The sequence below is a fragment of the Letharia columbiana genome, assembly GCF_014066305.1.
Source record: "Letharia columbiana isolate WasteWater2 chromosome Unknown Sc0000008_s0, whole genome shotgun sequence".
Classification (NCBI taxonomy): domain Eukaryota; kingdom Fungi; phylum Ascomycota; class Lecanoromycetes; order Lecanorales; family Parmeliaceae; genus Letharia; species Letharia columbiana.
Window position 1 is genome coordinate 221846 of NW_023501044.1, and position 20490 is coordinate 242335.

Consider the following 20490-nt stretch of genomic DNA (forward strand, 5'->3'; position numbering starts at 1 on the left):
TTCGTAAAGAATATATCGAGTCATCTACTTCGCTTTACACTTATATTCTTTATTCTCTATATTCGATATCTATCGATTATAAAGAAAGACCTTAAGATCTATTTTCTTAGTTTTTATTTATATTATTAGCGACGTCTTAACGCGCTTAACTCTCGAATATAAAAGTTATATTTATTTCGACGATATTAATTAGATTCTTCTAAGAATATTATCTTACTTCTTATTAATCTATTTAATAGTTTATTATTTTATCGCGTAGTCTCTAATAGCTATCTTAATTATCGATATTATTCTTATCTATATAATTAATAATTAAGCTATTTCGTTAATATTTACCTTTACTCTTTTATTATAAATTACTCGCTCTCGCTAGCTAATAGCCTTCTTCGCCTCTCTATCTATTTATTTATTATTATTAATATTAATATATATTAAGATCTAGTATAATTCTATTACTATTTCGAGATATCTTAGCGAATTAATAATCTATATTATCTATATTATATAGATCTATTTTAAATATTTATCTAAGTCTTTAATAGTTTAAATTAATATTTAATTATTTATATTTACTATAACTCTATTAAGTTATAATTTTATTTAATATATAACTATTATAGTTAGAGCTTAAAGAATATTATATAACTTTATTAAATATATTATATATTAATCGCTTAAGCTTAAATAGATATTAAAAAGTAAAATTAATATCTAACGATATAGTTAATACTCTTATCTTTTTATTAATCTTACTATCGTCTATATATATTATTATATATCTTTTATTAATCGATCTTTTAATTAGTTCTTTAGCGACTTTCTTAATCTTATAAATTATTATTTTAAAAGACTCTTAATTAAGAGCGGCGTTAAAAGAGTATAATTTCTTAATCTTATTAATATCGTTATATTATTCTTTAAATCTATTAATATATCGCTTTAATAAACTTAGTTTTCTATTCTTCTTAGATTTTCTTTTAAATTTTTATCGCTTAAAATATAACTTAATAATCTCGCTATATATTAGACTAATAGCGATTTATAAAATAGCTTTTAAGATAATTTTATCTAGCTATTATTTAATTAATAGAAGATATACTTTTATATTAAGTACTAAAATAAATATAATCTTAAATATCTTAATTATCTTTTTTTTTATCTAAGATTAAATTCTTTATAGTAATAAGAGATAAATTTTATTATAGCTAGTAATATTTTCGAGCTAATATTATATTAAATAGTAATATATTATTTATAAGATAATTATCATCTAATAGAGCTATCTTATACTCTTATAATTACTATTCTATATCGATTTAATAATTCTTATTAATATATTAATACTTTTAATAGCTTTAGATTAAATCTTCTTATTATAATAACTCTATAAAAGTTTAAAGTTAATTTCGACTTCTAGATAGCGAATAAAGCGTCTTATCTTAATATATTATCTCTTATTAAATTATAGAAGATAGTTTAAACTAAATCTCTATTTTCTACTAAAATATAATAATTAATATTTATTAAAATTAAACTTCGATTTATATTATAACACTCACTTTATATAAACTTCGTTATAGATTTTACGAAGTATATTATAGTTTTTCTCGATAAAGTCTCTTATTATTAGAAGGTCTATATCGTCTACGAAGTCGATAACTACTATTTCTAAATTAACGCGATTATTATATTTATTAATAAGATCTAAGTTATAGAAGAGATAAAGTATAAGCGATAGCGATAATTCTTAAGGAATTTTAATTACTATAAGAGTCTTTAATATAGAGTATTCGCTTATTTTTAATACTATTATTCTATTAGATAAGAACGATTCTACTTAATTAACTACTCTTATATCGATTTTTTACTTTTAGAGATTATAAAGTAGTCGAGGATAAGAGACTTTATTATATATATTTGAGATATCTAGTAATAACATCGTGGCTACTTTATTAGAGTTCTAGATCTAATATATTCTTTCTAGAAGATAGTAGATATCGTATTCACATAATCGTAATCTATGATCTTCTATATATATGATTAATAGAAGTCCATATATCTTCGTAAGATACGCTATTCTTCTAGTAAGAATAAACTTTATTATCTTTTCTATAATGTTAAGTAGAGCTATTAATTAATATTCTTTAGAAATCGAGTAATTCTTATTTAACTTCGAAAGAATAATTATTATTAATATTCTAAAGTGCTCTAGATAGTAGTCGTTCGTTATATATATATTAAATATTCTATATAGATAAAAAAGTAATAACTTTAGAATCTTCTTAAGAATTAGATTAGAGATCGCGTCTTTTCTTAATACTCTCTTTAACGATATCTGCGTTATAGCCTTTCTTATCTTATTTATAATAATTATTTTTATTAGATAAACTTATAGATATATTATATCGACGCTAATATTATTTAACTTTATCTATATTAATAATAGAAAGAACGTTTTTATAAGAAGATCTACCTTCGAATCTAGTTTATTATATTCTTATTTATCTTTATTAAATAGCGAAGAAAAATATATCTATATTATAAGTTATTTTCTAATCTACTTAATCTTTTTTTATATTATTTATAACGACTTATACGTCTTTACTATAAACTCTCTAAACGCCTTTCTAATAATTCTCTTAATTAGATTATTTTTAAAGTTCTTAATAACTTTATATTTATCTTATACTTTCTTCGAGAGCGTTATTCTTTAACTTCTTTTTAGTAATTTATAATATTTTTATACTTTTTTATATTCTAATATAAATCTTAATTTAGATTATAATAATAATTTAATAATCGAAGTAGACTTTTTTATAATCGCTTAAATAGAGTTAATAATAGCTATTACTTAATAATCGATATCGTTATTAATAAGATTTTTATTATTTCTTAAAAGATTAGCTAAATACTCTTTCGATACTATAACTTAAACGAGTATCTCTCTTAAAACCTCGATATTTAGTTTATTAAAGTTTTAGCGTATTATTAATATTAACTCTATTATAACTAGCTTAAGCTTTATAAGAATTAAAAGATAATTAAATTCGCTTTTAAAGTCGTTTTCGATATTATAGTTAATAATATTTATTATTAATACTAAAGTAGCGAATAGTAAATCTATTATTATTTAATAGTTTTCTTTATATATTATCGTTTCTATTAGTAATACTTATTTTATAATAAATTCTTTCGCTATAAGTATTAGTTCTTTCGCTCTCTTATCGATATAAGTATTCGATTTTCTTTATATTATATAATATAGATTAAAATCGCTTAATATAATTTATTCGTTATTCTTAGACTTTATAAGTATCTTATATAATTCGTTAAGTTCGTTTATTTATTAATCGTTAAGGTTATAAATATTATATATATATATAATTCTATTATTTTTAAACTTAATATTAAGAGTATAGAGGTTCGATAAATAATATAATAGATATTATTACTTTAATAATATTCTCTTATTAATATAAAAGTATATTTATATATTATTATAATAGGAGTAGATTAAGTTAAATCTATTCTTTAGAGAATAATATAATATATTTATATTAGTATTTCTCTAGAGTTTCTAAATTACTACTATATCGATATTATAAATCTTTTTATTATCGAAGAGTTCTATTATAATTATTTTAGATTTTTTTATATTATATTATAGTATTAATAACTAACTAAGATATACTATTATTTCTTAATATTATTATTAATATTACTTACTCGCTTCGTTTAATTTATAGAGTCTATATCTTCTTTCTAAGTATTCTCTTTTTCTTAATTATCGATAAATTAAATATATCTCTTTTTATTTCTATTAATAAAGACTGTAATTCTCTTATTACTACTCTTTTAACTTAGAGACTATTTATTATCCTCGAGATTATTAATTTTCCTTATTACTATATTATTTTTATATTATTTAACTTTATCTACTACTTTAAAAAGCGATTTATTTCTAAATAAGACTTTTATTAATAATGTGAAAGTATATCTTCTTCTACTCGACTAAAGATTCGATATAATAATTCTTTCGAGGTTCGGCGCTCTAATTTCTCTTCTATTAATTATTCTATCTTTATCTATTAACTCACCGCGTATAAATACTAGCCTTAAAAAAAATTCCTCGTTTCGCTTATAATTAAATATATTCTAAAAGTAATTACTTAATTAATCGCTTATTTAATAGCTAGTCGATATCTTCTTCGTTATTATAAATCGTAAAGAAGTCTATTATCTCACCATTCTTATTCTCGCTATCTCTCTCTTCTTTACTATATATATCTTATTCTAAGCCTTATATAATCTCTTATAAATCGAATATTTACGAGTATTAGCCGTGTAATCTTTATAATAATATTCTTCTAAGCATTTCTCGTATATTAAGTAATTCTTTTTAGAGTATATAGTCGATAGATAATCGTATTTTTAATATACGAAGTATTATTTTAATTTATATTACTTATTATAGACGTAATAGCTATATAGTTTTAAATCGATAACTAAGCCTTCTTCTAGTACTCTATTTTCTTTCTCTAAAGATACTAATTTAATAATTAATAAACTCTTATTATAACTCTTTTTATTCGCGTTAAATTAGTCTAGTTATACTATATCGAGACTTAGCGTATTAATATTTTTATTCTAAACCCTTTTAATTATTATAGTTATATCTTTAATATCGAATATATTAATTCTTACTTTATAAAGTAGAAGACTATATATTTTAATAATTACTCTTATACTATTACTTATCTTTAAAGTTTAATTCTTACTTTTTCTTAGTTTATTCGCCTTCTTCTTATTTATAGTTATAATATATATATCGCTACTCGCTAGCCTTCTAATCGTTCTAATAGATTTTCTTATAATATTTATATTTTTTATATATCTATTAATCATCGTAATTATCTCGCTCGATATCTTCTTCTTTAATACTTTACTTATTATCTCGTCTTATAGCTTTATAATAATCTCGTTTAGCTTATTATATAATACTTAATTTTATTTCGATATTATTAATAATATAATAGAAATTTCTTTAATAATAAAAGAGAATATTAAGAATTAATTTAGTACGCTAATATAGCTAGTCGTCGATATATTACTTTCTAAACTAATTATCTAATATTTAATATATATAATCTTTTTCTTTATATTGCTATCTCGATTATTTAAGTTAATAATTAGTTTATATACTTCGTCTAAGACTATTTAGATTTTAAATTTATTATTTATTCTTTTTATAAATACTATCGCCGCTCTAAAGATAGTAGCTACTTTATTTATTAGTAATTTCTAGTCTTTATCTATTATTTTTAATATAATATTTATTAATAACTTTAGTATAAATACGTGCTTCTTAAAATCGTAGTTATTATAATTTCATTAAGGCTAGCTAATTTTATTCGATATAGTTATAGAAGTATAAGCGTTTTCTAAAGTTAATTAAAGAGATACTAGTCTTATTAAGTACTTTAAATATATATATCTACTTTCTATAGCTTAATAATATAGTATAAGCGTTATACGAAAGTTTAATTTTAATATTATAATTTTAATCGACATTTCTTCTTTAGACTTACGCTAGGCTTTATTCGAGCTAGCTTCTTAACGACTTAGTACTTTAATAACTTCGATATATATATTACTTAGTAATCTTTATAGTTAATATTTTATTCATATAATACCACTAATATCATTATTCGATATACGGATTTATTCTCTAATATATAGGTTATTTAGTAAGAAGCGAGGAATATAGTAGATTAAAGAAAGAAGAAAGATAAAAGAGAGAGTTATTACTTATAAGGATATACTAATAAAATTATACTACGCCTCTATAGCGGCGGACTTTATAAGAAGTATTAGACTTATTAAGTAATATTAAGTTCTTAATAAGAATTAATAATAAGGATTTACTAGAGTGAGCGGTTAAAAAGAAGAATACAATTAAGACGAGAGGGCCTTAGCGATATAGGGTGTACCCCTTCTCAAGGATCAAGTACTTAAGACGCAGAACCATGACGGTGACTTGTATAGCCTCATTTATTTGAGATCATATGATTGGCCGAAAGGATCAGATAGATTACGTAACTCGCATAGTCGGCCACTAGGGCAAGACTTCAGGGTAGTATGATGTAATCAATCAATCAAATCTTGTGGTCCGCCGTTCCGTCATTCGACGTCTAACTCTAGAGGATCAACTACGAGGTTCATGAGATCCAGCGCTCACCACAAGCGTCCTTGAATGATCTGCTCGTCTGCTCATCCGACAAAGCTTAGACATATTCTCAAAGTTCCTTACCCAAAGTTGAATGCTGGACGCGACGGCAACAATTCTATTCGTAAGTACTGCTACGAAACCTTGGTAAACCAGCGGCTTGTTGGTTTGAATTACGTACAGGCTATCTGTTCACTTCTTGGAAGAGCATATCAGGTTCCAAGATGTCAATGCATTCTTCTCCCTTACACGCGACCAGGAGGAGCCGCTCGAATGCTTCGGCTTGGACAGGCCGCCTCTTGTCTGACATCAGCACGAAATCATAGTACGACACCACCGGTGGTGACTGAGATTGGTCGACGCACTTCAATGTGTTTCCCACTGGATTGTCCCATTGCGATGCTCGTGCAGTGAATAACAACGGTGTCAAAGACACAACGTTATTACAAAAGCCCAGCTTGAGACACGAATAAAGCCCTCGGAATAGGTGCGACATAAGAATGGTGCGGCGGAGACTCTCAGCGAAGATCCATGATGGCCAGACGGGCGAATTGGACGCGACCAGCTCAATCTTCGTTCGCATGTGAAGCTGGTCAGTCCACAAGAATGACCTCATTCTGCTCAGCAAGAGCCCTTTGCCGTATGTCCCCGTCAAAGAGCTGGATGATATGTACCAGTATCAAAGCTTGAACGCCTGCCAAATTCTCTGCGATTGGCCACGTTGCTTCGTTACTCTTGTGAATCAGCTCTGCCACTTTTGCTTCCATAATGTGGAACACAGCGAGCTTGTCGGTGTCGGTCATCGTCAAATTAAGCGCACAAATGGCGAAAGCGTTTTGCATCATCTTCGGCAAGGCACCATGACACAAGCGTGAATGAATGAACGGTGTCCTGCCTTAAAACACGAACATGGCCGGATAGCTTCTGACGTTGGTGACAAGGTAGGCCCTGCTATCCCCACTGTGAGCCCCAGATAATTGTGTGGCTGGCGGGTTCATTGGCGTCGTCAGCGAGGGTGAGGACAGTGGTTCATTGGAATACGAGCAGTCAGTGGCCCTGGTCAAGCACCGAGAGCATTGCGGCAATCGCAGATCACAACGCCGTTTCGCAGTGGCGCAAGTGACACAAGATCTGCGATGGGAGGGCGGCGCCAGTATCATCGACATGAATAAGATACGGGCGTAGGTGAATCTAAGACCAGATGTTTGGAACGTATGTGATCTCTTCCAGTTGTCCTCTTCTGTTGTTTGTCCATGATGTGTAATCCATTCCTGGCGGAGTCTAGCCCTATTGTGTACAAGTCTCCGCAGGAACTCCGTCTCAAAAGGATTCGATATGCGCCTCCCTTTCTTGCTTTGATAGCAAAATACTCATCCATTTAACGTTCCTTCTTCCATTCTCTTCAAAATCGGTTTTTCCTTTGAATTTGAATTCCTTTATCAAGGTGATGCTGACGCAAAATCGACTCTCGAAAGTAAAGCAATTTGCCTTTTCTCCTTTCAAGCTTAGTCGGAGTCTAAAATATTCCCTCTCGAACCCTTTCTCCACCGTTTAGACTTTGCTTTCTGTCTGTAAAAATCAGTATCTCGCGGCTTCGACGTTGCTGCTTACCTTGCACTCTCCCCACTCGGTGTCATATGCATATCTACAAACCTGGAGGCTATCTCTTATATTACTCCGGGCTGTAGCCTCGAGTAATACACATTCCATTACCTTCTCCTCACAACACACCCATTCTATTCTCTGATCTTCTCAGCTTGACATACAGACCTCAACATGAGCGAACTGTTTCGCGAAACGATTTTCGGGCAAGCTGTCCGATTTTTAACAGGCAACAAAGTACTCCAGTACCCGAAGGGCGCACAGGTTTCGAGTTGCCACCTGGATATTCTGCCTCGGGCAGCTTTGCGGCCCCTCGCGGAGACGGACAATCTTCACGAGGTGCGAATCCACCACCTCTTGGGACTGGTGAGGAAATAGAGGCGGAAGACCGTTTAGACTTAGAAGGAGCGTTCCACAACTCCCATTTGACTGGGGAAAAGCATACTATTGTACCGTCAGTATCAAAAGATGGAGCTGTTTTTGTCGACTGGTACTCATCAGACGATCCTGCTAATCCGCAGAATTGGTCGAGCAAGAAGAAAGCATTTGTCGCTATGCAGATATGGTATGCCTTCAAATTCTCACCTGCCAAGAGCCAGCCCCTGTACTGACTTGCTTGTAGCTTCTATACATTTGCAGTCTATCTCGCATCCTCAATCTATACACCATCCAAACCAGGAGTAATGGGAGCCTTTGGGGTCGGTCCCACAGCAGCATCTCTAGGGCTCGCACTATACATTCTTGGCTACGGCATAGGACCTCTTTTGTGGTCTCCTATGAGCGAGATTGTATTTATCCAGTTCTATAGTACCACTTGTATGGGACCAAGATTGACGGATTTACGTGTAGCCCACCATTGGCCGCAACCCGCCGTATCTCGTAACCTCCGCCATCTTCGTCATCCTACGCGTACTAGTACCAACCGCCCTCGTCAACAATTTTCTGGGTCTTCTAGTCCTCAGATTTCTTCAAGCTATTTTGGAAGCCCGTGTCTCGCAACCGGAGGCGCGAGCATGGGTGACATGTACTAGTACTCGCTACTCAAACTTCCGTATCTGATGACCTTCTGGGCTGCCGCTGCCACATCTGGCCCTGCCCTCGGACCGCTTGTGTCTGGTTTCAGTGTTCCGCCGGAGAATTGGCGATGGTCTTTGTGGGAGATCCTTTGGGTCTCGGGCCCGGTATTCCTGCTCCTTTTCTTCTGCTTGCCGCAGACGTCGACGCCGAACATCCTACCACGCCGGGCCCGAAGGCTTCGAAATCTCACTGGGAATCCACGGCTGAGAAGTCAGAGCGAGGTTGTCCAATCAAAGTTAACAGTCAGAGAAGTTGCCAATGATGCTGTATGGAAACCGATGCAGATTCTCATTCAAGATCCAGCTATCATGTTTGCGGCAGTATGTACCTCTTTGGTCTACGGAATCTACTACTCCTTCTTCGAAGTGTTCCCATTGGTTTATATTGGTCTCTATCACTTGAATTTCGGACAGATGGGTTTGGCATTCTTATCCATCGCTGTTGCCACTGCCCTAGCCATCATCACTTATTTTAGCTACTTTTATTTCATACTCGAACCCAATATCAAAGCCAATGGCTTTGGCCCTCCGGAACAACGCCTTTTGTCGGCTTTGTACGGCTCCTTCCTTCTCCCAACTGGCCTGTTCCTCTTCGGTGGGACCGCAAACGGCCACATTCATTGGATCGTCAGCGTTGTCTGCATCGGCGTCTATGCCTTTGGCGTCTTCATCGTCCTGCAGTGCATTTTCCTCTACGTACCATGAACCTATCCGCAGTATGCGGCTAGTCTTTTCGCAAGCAACGATTTCACGAGATCTGCCATGGCAGCAGGGGCCATCTTGTTTGCAAGGCCCTTGTATGTGAATCTGGGAATTGGACAGGGGATCAGCTTATTGGCTGCGTTTATGGTGGCATGTGTGGGAGGGATCTGGGTGCTATACTTTTGCGGGGCGACGTTGAGGGCGAGGAGTCAATTTGCGGTGAAAAAAGCTGTTGGGGTTGACTGCATCTTAGATTTCTTTGGATTCGTTTATTATCTACTGGCACAGCCGTGTTATATGATTGAAAATACTAGAAGATACCGAATGAGATTACAACGGCTCCGTCCGAACTGCCTCTTTCAGGTTCAAGCTGCTCGAAGATCCGGAGTCTCAAGCATCCAATAGCACGTCACAGGCTGCCGAGACCCGCCGTGCACTTAACCCAGGGCGTCCTGCTTTTATGAATTGCAAATTAAATAAGAATGCTTGGCAAAGCTGATTCAGCTCCGCCTCCGACTTTTTGTTAGCGCCATTCATAGAAAATTGTAGAGAACGTACTTTTCAGAGCCCTGCAGACGGTGGACTTGTGGACCTCGACATCCCACTCCTCTTTCAAGAACTGCGCCAATTCGTCTTGATACAGCCACGGCTTTTGACGCTGGTAGTCAAGAAGAGCGTCTAAAGCAGCAGGTGAGAGGCTGCGGCATCGCCCTTGTGTATGAATGTACCTGTCACGAGGGATCACGGTGTCACCATAGATAGCAAGGTTCCGCTCCCATCGATACGCCGTCGATACACTGGAACAGGCATCCGCAGCTACGGCTTCAGGTCGCCAATGGGATTCGAGCAAGAGTTGGGCACGCTGGCGTACAGAGGGATCCTTTCTGAATGGTGGCATCGCGTCCGGAGCAAGGGCTGGCGATGTGGCTATTACACGCCTAATGTCAGCGTGTCTAGTTCCTTCTATGCATGCGTCCTTCCTACGTCCTTTCAATTCCATCATTATTCCTTTCATGTAGCTAGCCATAGATAGCCGTGGCTTTGTTCTCTATCAGTTACATAATAGCTGATAGCCCCACCACTGAATCTACACGCTTTCTACAATCATCAATGCTATGCCTCGCTAAGACCTAAGTCAGAGGCAAAACACCAGGAAAAGCGTGTATACCCACTAGCTTCGGTATCACGAATGTCCAACTGAGGTAGCAGACGACAGTGGCTATTGCAAGAGTGGCAAGTACGTTCTCTACAATTTTCTATGAATGACGCTAACAAAAAGTCGGAGGCGGAGCTGAATCAGCTTTGCCAAGCATTCTTATTTAATTTGCAATTCATAATTACCACACAGCAAACATAGAAGCAACGCGCCCCCCCTGCTCTCTTTTCACCCTGTCGCCAACTCTTTGCAATGTCGCCTTGCATCCTATCGACTTCTCAGCCTCGTCGCAAGCGAGGCGTTTGCCCGCACACCCTCAACGCCCCCGCGCCCTTTCTATAACCCAATCATGACCCCCAAAACCTTCGAAATGGACAACGACATGCCTGATTGGACCGATGACATCGTTTTGGGGCTCTACTCATCATTCCGCCCGATGATGTCGATCAGGGCGATACCGGACCCGGCATGCATGGTGATCAGACGGGTCAGGTTGCGCAGGTTTTTTGTTTCACTGGCTGACATAGGGGCGCAGAAACATTTACTTTTACCCTGCCACGCACCTGGACTCGCTTAGCGATGATGAGCCTCTCGGATGATACAAACCAGTCGACGTTGCAGAATGGCCTTCAACCACCGTCCATGCATGGCACAATCAGCAGCTCGTAAGCCAGCATAAACCCTACGATTACCCAAAAGTCGCAAAGATACGACATCGCTGCCGGACGCGTAGACTTGGATCGCGAAGGAGCCTTGGCTCAAGTGGGTCTCGGAAATGACACCATCGCAAGCCAAGACCAGCATCGGCACCGTGGTCGTCCAAGCAACCTTGAGACATCAGAAGCCGTGTTGGACCCCGTTCTACTTCAACAGGCGCCAGCCTCGACAGTCTCTCCAATCGAGGCAGGGCGAAATGTTTCCACGCAAGACTCCCATGAGCTGGAAACCCTCGTATTTGATCAGGCTCGTACTTGCACGACTTGTCCCGATGGCCATTTTGATGACTACTGGCGCTATTTCGAAAAACCACTGGGAGTCCGATCTTCTATTATTAATAGGTGTCTCGATGAGAGGACCTTTGGCTGCCGTATTCCTGGCTGTCAATAAAGAATAAAGAATGATGCGAGAGTGGCCACCGTATTCCTGGCTGTTCAATGGACAACAAAGAATGATGCGAGAGAGCACTACGATAATCTGCCCAAGCGTCTTGGGCATGAGAACGACCGATCCCATTACGGCAAGCCTGGAGATTGGAGATGCCGCGAGACCGGATGCGAATTCGTCACGAAACGCGGGGGCGACCTCGAACGTCAGTCCTTGTCCTCATGGTTAAAGCGACACAAACGAAAGGCATATCAGCGAAGCTGCTTATTAATCTGCTTTGATATTTTAAGCTTATCTACTCCACTCTATATACTCCTTACTCATTGCTCCGCTCTACTATTCAAAGTCACCATTTATTTCGCTCCGCAATGATATATCTCACTGCCTTGGGAACGGAGAAATCTGTTTCGGAAGCTGATTTCATGAGAGTCGAAAGATATTGAGCTATGTATTTTGAATCGAAAAGCAAACTTCATGGTCATTGAAATATGTACGTAGAAAGCGAAGAAAGCAAATCCTCCGCTTCCTCCCAACCGCGCGAATTGCAAGCGTTGTTTAAGCCTCCTCGAACAAAGCAATCGTCTGACAAAAGTTAGACATATTGTCACTCTCGTTCACAACCCCAGTTCCATCGACAGTGACCATATTCGTACTCGCCTTGGTGCTCAGGGCCCATAGGTAGATTGCCGTGCTGCACTCAATGCTAACCACTAATCATTCGGAGTCAGTATTTTACGGTTGAAGAGCAAGACATGTTTCTCTGCTATGTCTTAAAACTCGGGAAAGGGTATGAAAGGGGAAGAAGTAACTCAGAAAGGGGAAAGGGCACTTACTGTTGACTTGACAGCTTTCGGTAGCGAGGCACGTCTGATCATAATTATCGAAGAATGAATATAACCCTGCGCCATAGACAAGGATATCACTGGAAGCGAAGATGCGCAGACCCCACGCTTTCTCGCAGCCGGCATCGCCGTTGCAGGAGCTGAAGTCGGGGTCGAAGTAGGTGTCGCTGGGCGTGAAACCGCCGTTAAGGGCTGTGGGATTGGATTGCATATATGGTGTTTCGGATTGGATGACCCCAGCATAGACATTTTGAGCATTGGCGAACTCGAAGTTGTAGAGCTGGCTGTGCTCAGAGCTGGTGCCGTACATCCAGACTGGTCCTTGCGATTCGACGAGAATGCCGCGACCGTTATAAATATTGATCTGGTTGTGGTCGGCGAGGTCAAGCTCGTGGTCGGCAACCCAAAACCAGTTGTTTTCGAGGTAGATAGTCGCTTTAGTGGTGACGTGCAGGAGAAGAAAGGCACCTTCACAGTTCGCGTTGTAGTTGGCCGTGACATTGGGGTTCTTGGCACAAGTGTTGCTTTGCAAGCTAGTGCCAGCCGAGCCACCGATGCGCATATGGACATCCCACATGCCCGAGGCACCTTGAGAGGACTCGGCGACATTCCATTCCACCATGACTGCACCTGGGGCTGGCCCTTTGGTCTCGAAGATGAGATCGCTCATTTCGACCGCGCCGGTGTCGCCTGGTTGGCCGACTTGGAAGACGGGAGCTGGCGATGCTTGATTGGCGAATGCGGTACCGGAAGCCATGATTAGGGGCCATATTTCCCCAGTCATCTTGATGTTACTGGGGACTTTGACCGTGGAAGTGACAACATAGGCACCGTGATCGAAGTAGAGAATCTGATCAGATTTGAGACCGTTCATGGCTGATTGCAAGGCGGCAGTGTCGTCGGATACTCCATCACCTTTGGCTCCGGCCGATTTCACGCTAACGAAGGATGAGGATGCGACACTTTCATACTGGGGCTTGGAGCGCTCGAAGATATTGGAGTCATCCATGAGAATAGCGGGTTTGGTAGCTGCGGTCAATGGCCCTTGGATCGTTGTGCTGGAGGCTGACGCAGCCGCACTTGCGCATGTTGCGGCAGATGCAGAGCCGTCATCGCCGGTGGTATATGCGTGACCTTGGGCCCATGACGAGACCACGGAACCACCTGCGAGGATCGTTTCCCCAGTGTAGCTGACTATGGCATCCGTACTGCCGGTGAAATCGCAATTGTCAATGACGAGCGTGTTGCCGGTGGTCGGAGTATTGCCAGTCGTGCTGAAGGCTGTGATGATACCTTTTGGCGTTCCGACGAACTTGCTGTCTTGGACTAGGACGGAGCCCACGGTCTGGTTGGTTGGGGTGTTTGACATATTTACGCCAACCCCGCGCACTCGCGCGCGAGTCAGCTTCCCTTCCGCAACTATTTGAATAACTAGAGAAAGGAAGGACTGGGAAACTTACGTTGTTGACTGTGATAGACTTGAGGTTCCATACCCAGTTCCACTAGACAAATTTCAGAGTCAGCTTCCCATCTGTAGATAAAGGTTTGAAAAGTGATTCTCGAACATGAAGGAAGAACTCGGAAAAGTGCCTTACATTCATATAGACGGCGGTGTTGCAGTTGTTGAAGGTCAAATTTCGGGTAGTAAACTGCTGGTTTCCGACGAACACTATCACATTTCAGAGTCAGCATTCCCATCGTTAGATAAAGGTTTGAGTAACTAGACATGGTTGGGGAGTAAGAAGTCGAAAACCAGTCTCAACAGCACGTTTCGGAGTCAGCATCCCCGTTCGTAGATGAAAGTTTCTTTATCTACGAATGGTAATGCAGACTCGAAATGTGCTAGAAGGAAGGAAGAAAAAGATAACTTACTGCCGTAGTTGCCCCCATTGAAGACCAGGTCAGAGTAGAATCCACCCGAACCGTTGTCCATGAAGATGCCTTCTTGATGGTTGTCGGTGCCACCTTGAACCATTTCAAAGACGATGTTCTGCAGGCTGGTAGCCTGAGCAACTTGCCAGTGGATACATGCGCCAGTAGTAGCAGGCATGGAAGTAATGTCAATGACGAAGTTCCGGACTTGGCGATAGACTAGTTCGTCAGAGTCAGCATTACTCTTTTGGGAGGGAAATCTGAATCGCGAAACATGTCTTATGAGCAGAGAAATCTTGAGATATGTCTGACGACTCATAAGACAGCACGAATGGGGAAGGATTGCCTCGGAAAATGTAACTTACAGTTGTTTTGGTTGGTGTACCAGTTAGCGCCCTTCGTGTATGGGTCAGAATCGATGACGGCGATACCCGTGAAGCTGGCTGATGCTTTGATCGTGGGGATAGTAACAGCATCGCCTATGAACTGGGAATAATAGGACTGGATGATAGGCGCGCTAACCAGGTATGTTCCTGGTGGAAAGTACACAATAGCTGGGGTTACTGTGCTGGAATCGCAGCCTAGACCGCAGCGATTGCCATCGGTAATGGCGCTATTAATCGCTGCGGTGTCGTCGGTGGTGCCATCTCCAGTTGCACCATAGTCCTGGACATTACGGAAGACCTTGTAAGATGCGTCGCCGAATGCAACAGTACCTTGGCGCTGGATGTTGGCAACCCAGTACGACGATGAGGTTGAGGCGACTTTGCTGTGGGTGGTGACGTTGGAGGTCATCGGCACAGCTTCAACCGGTGAAGTCGAGACGGAAAGAAGGAGGACGCGAAGGGTGACGAACAGCGCTGCTGCTGAAAAGGGGACCATGATGATGAGATCTTTTGTGTTGAAGTTGCGGTGGTGAAGGTTGGTGAAGATGGAAAAGAAAGACTTAAGGTCAGAAGATATCAGCGAACCAGCGCTGAGATGTAGTTATGATTAGGAGACACAAAGATAATTGTGGGCTAACAATGAACGTTCGATGTTGTTGATGAAAGGAGATGTGACAAAGAAAGACTTGGCAGGTGCCAGAAGTGAAAGGACTGTGCGTTAGATAATACAAAGAGGTCGTCTAGGTAGCAACGCGCTTGAGCAATGGTGAATGTGTCATGAAGACAAAGAATAGCATCGAGGATGGGGCAATGCCTATTCATGAAGACAAAGAATAGCATCGAGGATGGGGCAATGCCTATTGTAGGGTAAAAGGTATGAAACAGCTTACAAGTGAAGGGGGCTTTGGTCTTGCGTTTGCCGCGCGTTGATTTGATATAAGAGCTCCTGGGTCTTGACCCTCCCTCCCTGCGCCCTGCCTGGATATATAGGCACCGCCTTCCCCGCCATGGCCTTCCTGATCCGCATACTGAGGAGACGGACATGCTGCCCACGCAAGTGGCCATTCGAGTCACATTCAAAGGCATCAGGGGATGGTCGGGGTAAGAATGGACCAGTCATGTGTAAGGCTGTGTGTTCAGGAATGGAGGTTGAGATGAACCCTAGTGTTGAGAACCTTGCGCCGGTTCGTGCCCCCTCACCCGGCGGTAGGCTGCGAATAGAAGCCCGAAACACCACTGTGACCATCGGATTTGTTCTGGTCTACTTGCTATGAAACTTTAACCGTAAGTATTACCATAGTCTGGCGACCGCCCTTAGGAAGCACTGAGAGTAAGCGGTCAATAGACAGTCAAATGAAGGTGGACCCTTATTTCCGAAACAACGATAAGACCTGCAGGCAAAACATGCGCGTCCTTTGGACCTCAGAGAATGAATGGCTGGCAAAGAAATGAAACGAGTGTTCTTGCGAGTATCATTTTGGTTGAATAAGTGGCATGTGGTTGATCTGAGTGGCTGGCTATTTTGTCTTGAAGCGCCGGCAGTCGCCCGCGCTAGGCAGGGTATCTAGAGCAACCAACCATTTGGGCAGTTCGGAGTTCCTTCCGAGATCTTTCACATTTTGGCCTTCGTGCTCGGCCTGCAAATCTAATGATCATGGACATGGATGACGACGATGACATTGTTCTTGCTTTGTTCTACCACGGATGCACTCGTTACATGGCGACCTTCTCTGCATTCGATTCATCTCTTTCCGATCATCCTTATGCATAGCAGGACACGCCGGAGAAAAGAGCACAAGTCATTCCCTATGGACGCATGATTTATGAACCCTGAAGCCCATTACTTGACCCCACACCGTGATTGACTAAGTTTTATTTTTGACGAGCTAAGCTAGGAAGTTCAGGTGCGAAAACGGCGAATAATATACCCCAGGTTTCTTAGCATATTTCCCCGCAAGCTAGCAGCGCGCTCGTGCGTAGGGTGACTTGCATCGGAAGCTATGAAACAATGTTTTGGTGTCATGGGTACTGCCGAGAGCCTGAGGATGCTGATTTGCCGCCCAAAGAGATTGTGACCAGCCATGCTTTGGACTCGTTTGATTGCCTTAAATTTCTGCCGTTGGTCCGGTACCTCGCATTGACTTCTGTGCTCCTTTTCATTAATAGACAGCCTCCTGGTAAATTAGATGTCCCGGAGCTCAACGGTGTCGCTCTACCAGGAAGCTGCTTCCTTCTCGCGGGGATGGTGTCGCTTCCTCTTGCTGGCGCTGATTCCTTTGCATCCTGCCGATCACCTGAGCAAGGCGCTGGATACCCTCGGCCAGCATTGCCTCCTCTTCCCACGAAAAGCATACTCTGACCTTCCTCTCGAGGTCTACTGCCTTCTCATCGCCATAGACCGCAAAGATGGGCCCAGGCGCTATGATGAGGTTCTCCTCTTGCTGTGCACGCACTGCAACCTCTTCGGCTTGCATCGGAGCGGGCAGCGACAGCCAGATGAAGTAGCCACCCACCACGTCACGAGTTGTCTGAGGTAGTTTCACTCCCAAGGGCAGTAGATGTTCTTCAATGGCCGTGATCATGCTTTGGTATCGCCGGGCATACGTAGGTTGTAAAGTTTTGAAGATGTGACGCTGCAGTTCGCCTGACTCGATGAGGTTTGACACAAAAGTGGAGGTCAGCTGTGAGGGTGCCCCACCGGACTTCGACGATCCACTACCATGCATGTCAACAAGGGTCGACAGTAATTGCCACTGTAAAGCTTACACTTGAGAAGTCCCCCAAGCAAACTTCTGTGTACCCTCCAGCCAGCCTGTTCGACACCCCGGCCCTGCTATCTTACTGAAGCTGCCATTGCTGACGGCATTTCCAAATCCGTCAGAGCCCTCCCTTTCGGCACCGCCTTCCAATGTCCGATCGATGTCGACAAGACGAGGCAGATAGGCATGCTCTCTGCTAGGCTGAACGGCAGTCTTGTCCGTGGGCCATTGTAGCATATCGTAGACATCATCCGTGATGATACAAGCATCGTACTCGCGGGCGACTTGGACGAGCTCCTCACGACGTTGGAGACTCATGATCCTAGACGACGGGTTGCTGAACGTAGGAACGGCATATATGAGATGCCGATAGATCTTGCTCCATGGTCGTGTAGGTTTCAGAGTCTGATAAAGACGAGCTCAGCAGAGTGTTCTACCTTGAATCTTCTCCTGTGTCATACCGGCTGCGTGTTGCCTTCTGCCTGCGCCTTCATCTCACTTTGGTGCAACGCTTTTCTCAGGTATTCAACATCAACCCCCTCTTCATCTTCGGGCACAGACCGCAGCCGACCATGAAAGCCACTGTCCTCAAAGATCCGACAAGCGTGGAAGTATGTTGGGGACACCATCCATACATTCCTCGTGAAAAGCGGGTCTGAAAAGACTTGGAGAATGCATGCTAGGTTCTGGCTGGCCCCTCCAGTAATGCAGATTCGCTCGGCCGATATCCGGCTGAGGGGCTGGTAGAATTGCGTAAGCCAGTCGGCGATGTGTGCTCGCAACGGTCCATATCCATCATCAGGTCCGTAAAGGAGACCGGGGGTGGAGATGTCAGCATTGGAGAGAGCAATAGAGGAGGCTATCTTGATCTGGACCGCGGGCAGCAGAAACGGATTTGGCCATCCCTTCAGTAGATCGATAAGAGACCAAGGCTTGGAGGAACCAGTCATCTTATGCGTGAATCAGGTTGTTGTCTCAAAGTAGGTGAAGGGTGACGATTATTGGTAGATGGATGACTAATAATAAGCCTTCAAGATTACTCGTAGAAGATTAGGGAATCATTTTCTACTTGGGTTCGGGAGCGTTGCATCCTCTCGCTCTCGCCGAACTCTCGACATACCAGCCTTGCTTTACTTGCGATCCTTCGTTATTGTTCCAGAGCTGCTCAGTTGGTGGCCTGGTATTATCTGCGTCTTGCAGTCGATCATCGATTGCTGCGCTTGAGAGGATATGGGCAACGGAGCCAGCTGATAGCGATGATCGGCAGAGTTTCAACGTAATGCGAGAGAGACAATGGCGGCCATTTCAGCCATTCGGATCCCTGTGCTCCCGCTTCTTTCAGGGTGGGTCGTCCGCAAATGGTTCTTTTGCTGTCTATCAATCGCCATTTCGAGGCGACGAGGCATCAAGGGTCGCAGAAAAGAGATGCATTTTCAATATTACTATCTGAACGTTTGATCATTTGCTACAAGCTCCTTTTCCCTTTGAAAACCCCTCTGCTCTTCATCGTCTTATTGTGTATCCTGACGTATGATATTCTATGGTTTTATTGAAACAATACTCTGTCGCTGAGAGCAAGACTCCAATATGTTTACTATTTGACATGATTTTCAAGATCCCGCCGTTGGCGCTGGGTACCCCGTCAGGAAGCAGTCCGATCATACGGGTAATGATCCTGCAAGACCTCGAGTGAACTTTTACATTTCAACCTGCTCTATTGTATGGCCTGGATCTCTCATCGACGTCTCCCCACCCACCATGCATGAGTCCTTTCGAGCTGGACAAGCTCGGAGGATCATGAAAAGGCGTCAGCCCGACGCAGCTCCCAGAGGACTTGATAACGGGTTCTGCTCGTGCCCTGCGCAGTGTACCCGGACGATGGAAACCCACGAATGACGGTGCCTTACAAACAAATGCGATTTGAGCATTCAACCATACGCGTAGCTTCACCAACACACGAGGTCAGGCTTACGGACGTGAACATCGAAGGATTGTCAAGATTCCATATCTGACCTACGAACCCGACGGCAATCCAGGAATCCCTTCGGAAACAGATAGGATTTCAAAATTCTGCCTTACAAAGAAAAATCGGAATGTGGAGCGCGGACCAACCGACGTCTCACATAATACGGGGTTGATAAGTATATATGAAATATATGAAGACAGTAAAATATACGCATAAACTACGTTGTTTCTCTTTCCATGGATTTGAATTTCACTAGATCGATAACGAAAACCATGTCACGATAGTCTAATGTTGATTTACTTTGATCTAACTGGAATGTCTGTTTAGCACGTGGTCTCCACCAAACCTAATCAATTACGCCTTGGAGGGCGAGAGGTTAGCGCACCGCTAGCGTTCGCGTCTTTATGGTACTAATAGCCAATGTCCCCCAAGTTTACGGGGCTGTCCATATGGACCAGCCTTCGAGAATGGACCATCATCGCAATGAAAAGGATCACACCAAGGACTTGCTTATGGCCATTAACTGGAAGTCTCATAGCTTCCTTTGCTCTATCTCTCGGTCTCACATTTCGATCCGATCACCACTGCTATGCAGGAACTTGCGGAGAGTGGCTATTTCCGCTCCAGGCGCGACTTCACATCGTCGTTTGGTACTGCTGGCTTTCCCTCTCCGTCACAATGCTGGCCCTGCGAGCCTTCCATCCATCTATACGGCGTAGCCTCCATAAACAACTTTACACCAACCAATTACCCATCATTCGAAAATCTTTGACAATTAGCGGAGTGCTGGTCATCCTTT

General features: G+C 41.2%; 6 protein-coding genes across 6 annotated transcripts; 1 reads left to right on the forward strand and 5 right to left on the reverse strand.

Annotated features, from left to right (window-relative positions):
* Positions 1-6819: 6819 nt before the first annotated feature.
* HO173_003402 (uncharacterized protein) lies at positions 6820-7071 on the reverse strand (the record flags this gene model as incomplete). The annotated part of the gene is made up of 1 exon (XM_037305329.1): positions 6820-7071. One exon carries the CDS (start codon positions 7069-7071, stop codon positions 6820-6822), a length of 252 nt encoding a protein of 83 aa, XP_037167737.1.
* Positions 7072-8886: 1815 nt separating this feature from the next.
* HO173_003403 (uncharacterized protein) lies at positions 8887-9609 on the forward strand (the record flags this gene model as incomplete). Its single annotated transcript, XM_037305330.1, has 1 exon — positions 8887-9609. The coding sequence occupies one exon, from the start codon at positions 8887-8889 to the stop codon at positions 9607-9609; it is 723 nt and encodes a 240-aa protein (XP_037167738.1).
* Positions 9610-10129: 520 nt separating this feature from the next.
* HO173_003404 (uncharacterized protein) lies at positions 10130-10609 on the reverse strand (the record flags this gene model as incomplete). The annotated part of the gene is made up of 2 exons (XM_037305331.1): positions 10130-10533; positions 10591-10609. 2 exons carry the CDS (start codon positions 10607-10609, stop codon positions 10130-10132), a joined length of 423 nt encoding a protein of 140 aa, XP_037167739.1.
* Positions 10610-12421: 1812 nt separating this feature from the next.
* Positions 12422-13717, reverse strand: HO173_003405 (uncharacterized protein; the record flags this gene model as incomplete). Its single annotated transcript, XM_037305332.1, has 2 exons — positions 12422-12576; positions 12700-13717. 2 exons carry the CDS (start codon positions 13715-13717, stop codon positions 12422-12424), a joined length of 1173 nt encoding a protein of 390 aa, XP_037167740.1.
* Positions 13718-13937: 220 nt separating this feature from the next.
* Positions 13938-15462, reverse strand: HO173_003406 (uncharacterized protein; the record flags this gene model as incomplete). Its single annotated transcript, XM_037305333.1, has 4 exons — positions 13938-14210; positions 14304-14377; positions 14581-14799; positions 14946-15462. The coding sequence occupies 4 exons, from the start codon at positions 15460-15462 to the stop codon at positions 13938-13940; spliced, it is 1083 nt and encodes a 360-aa protein (XP_037167741.1).
* A 1702-nt stretch (positions 15463-17164) lies between these two features.
* On the reverse strand, positions 17165-18675 carry HO173_003407 (uncharacterized protein; the record flags this gene model as incomplete). Its single annotated transcript, XM_037305334.1, has 3 exons — positions 17165-17681; positions 17733-18130; positions 18187-18675. 3 exons carry the CDS (start codon positions 18673-18675, stop codon positions 17165-17167), a joined length of 1404 nt encoding a protein of 467 aa, XP_037167742.1.
* Between the last annotated feature and the right edge of the window lie 1815 nt (positions 18676-20490).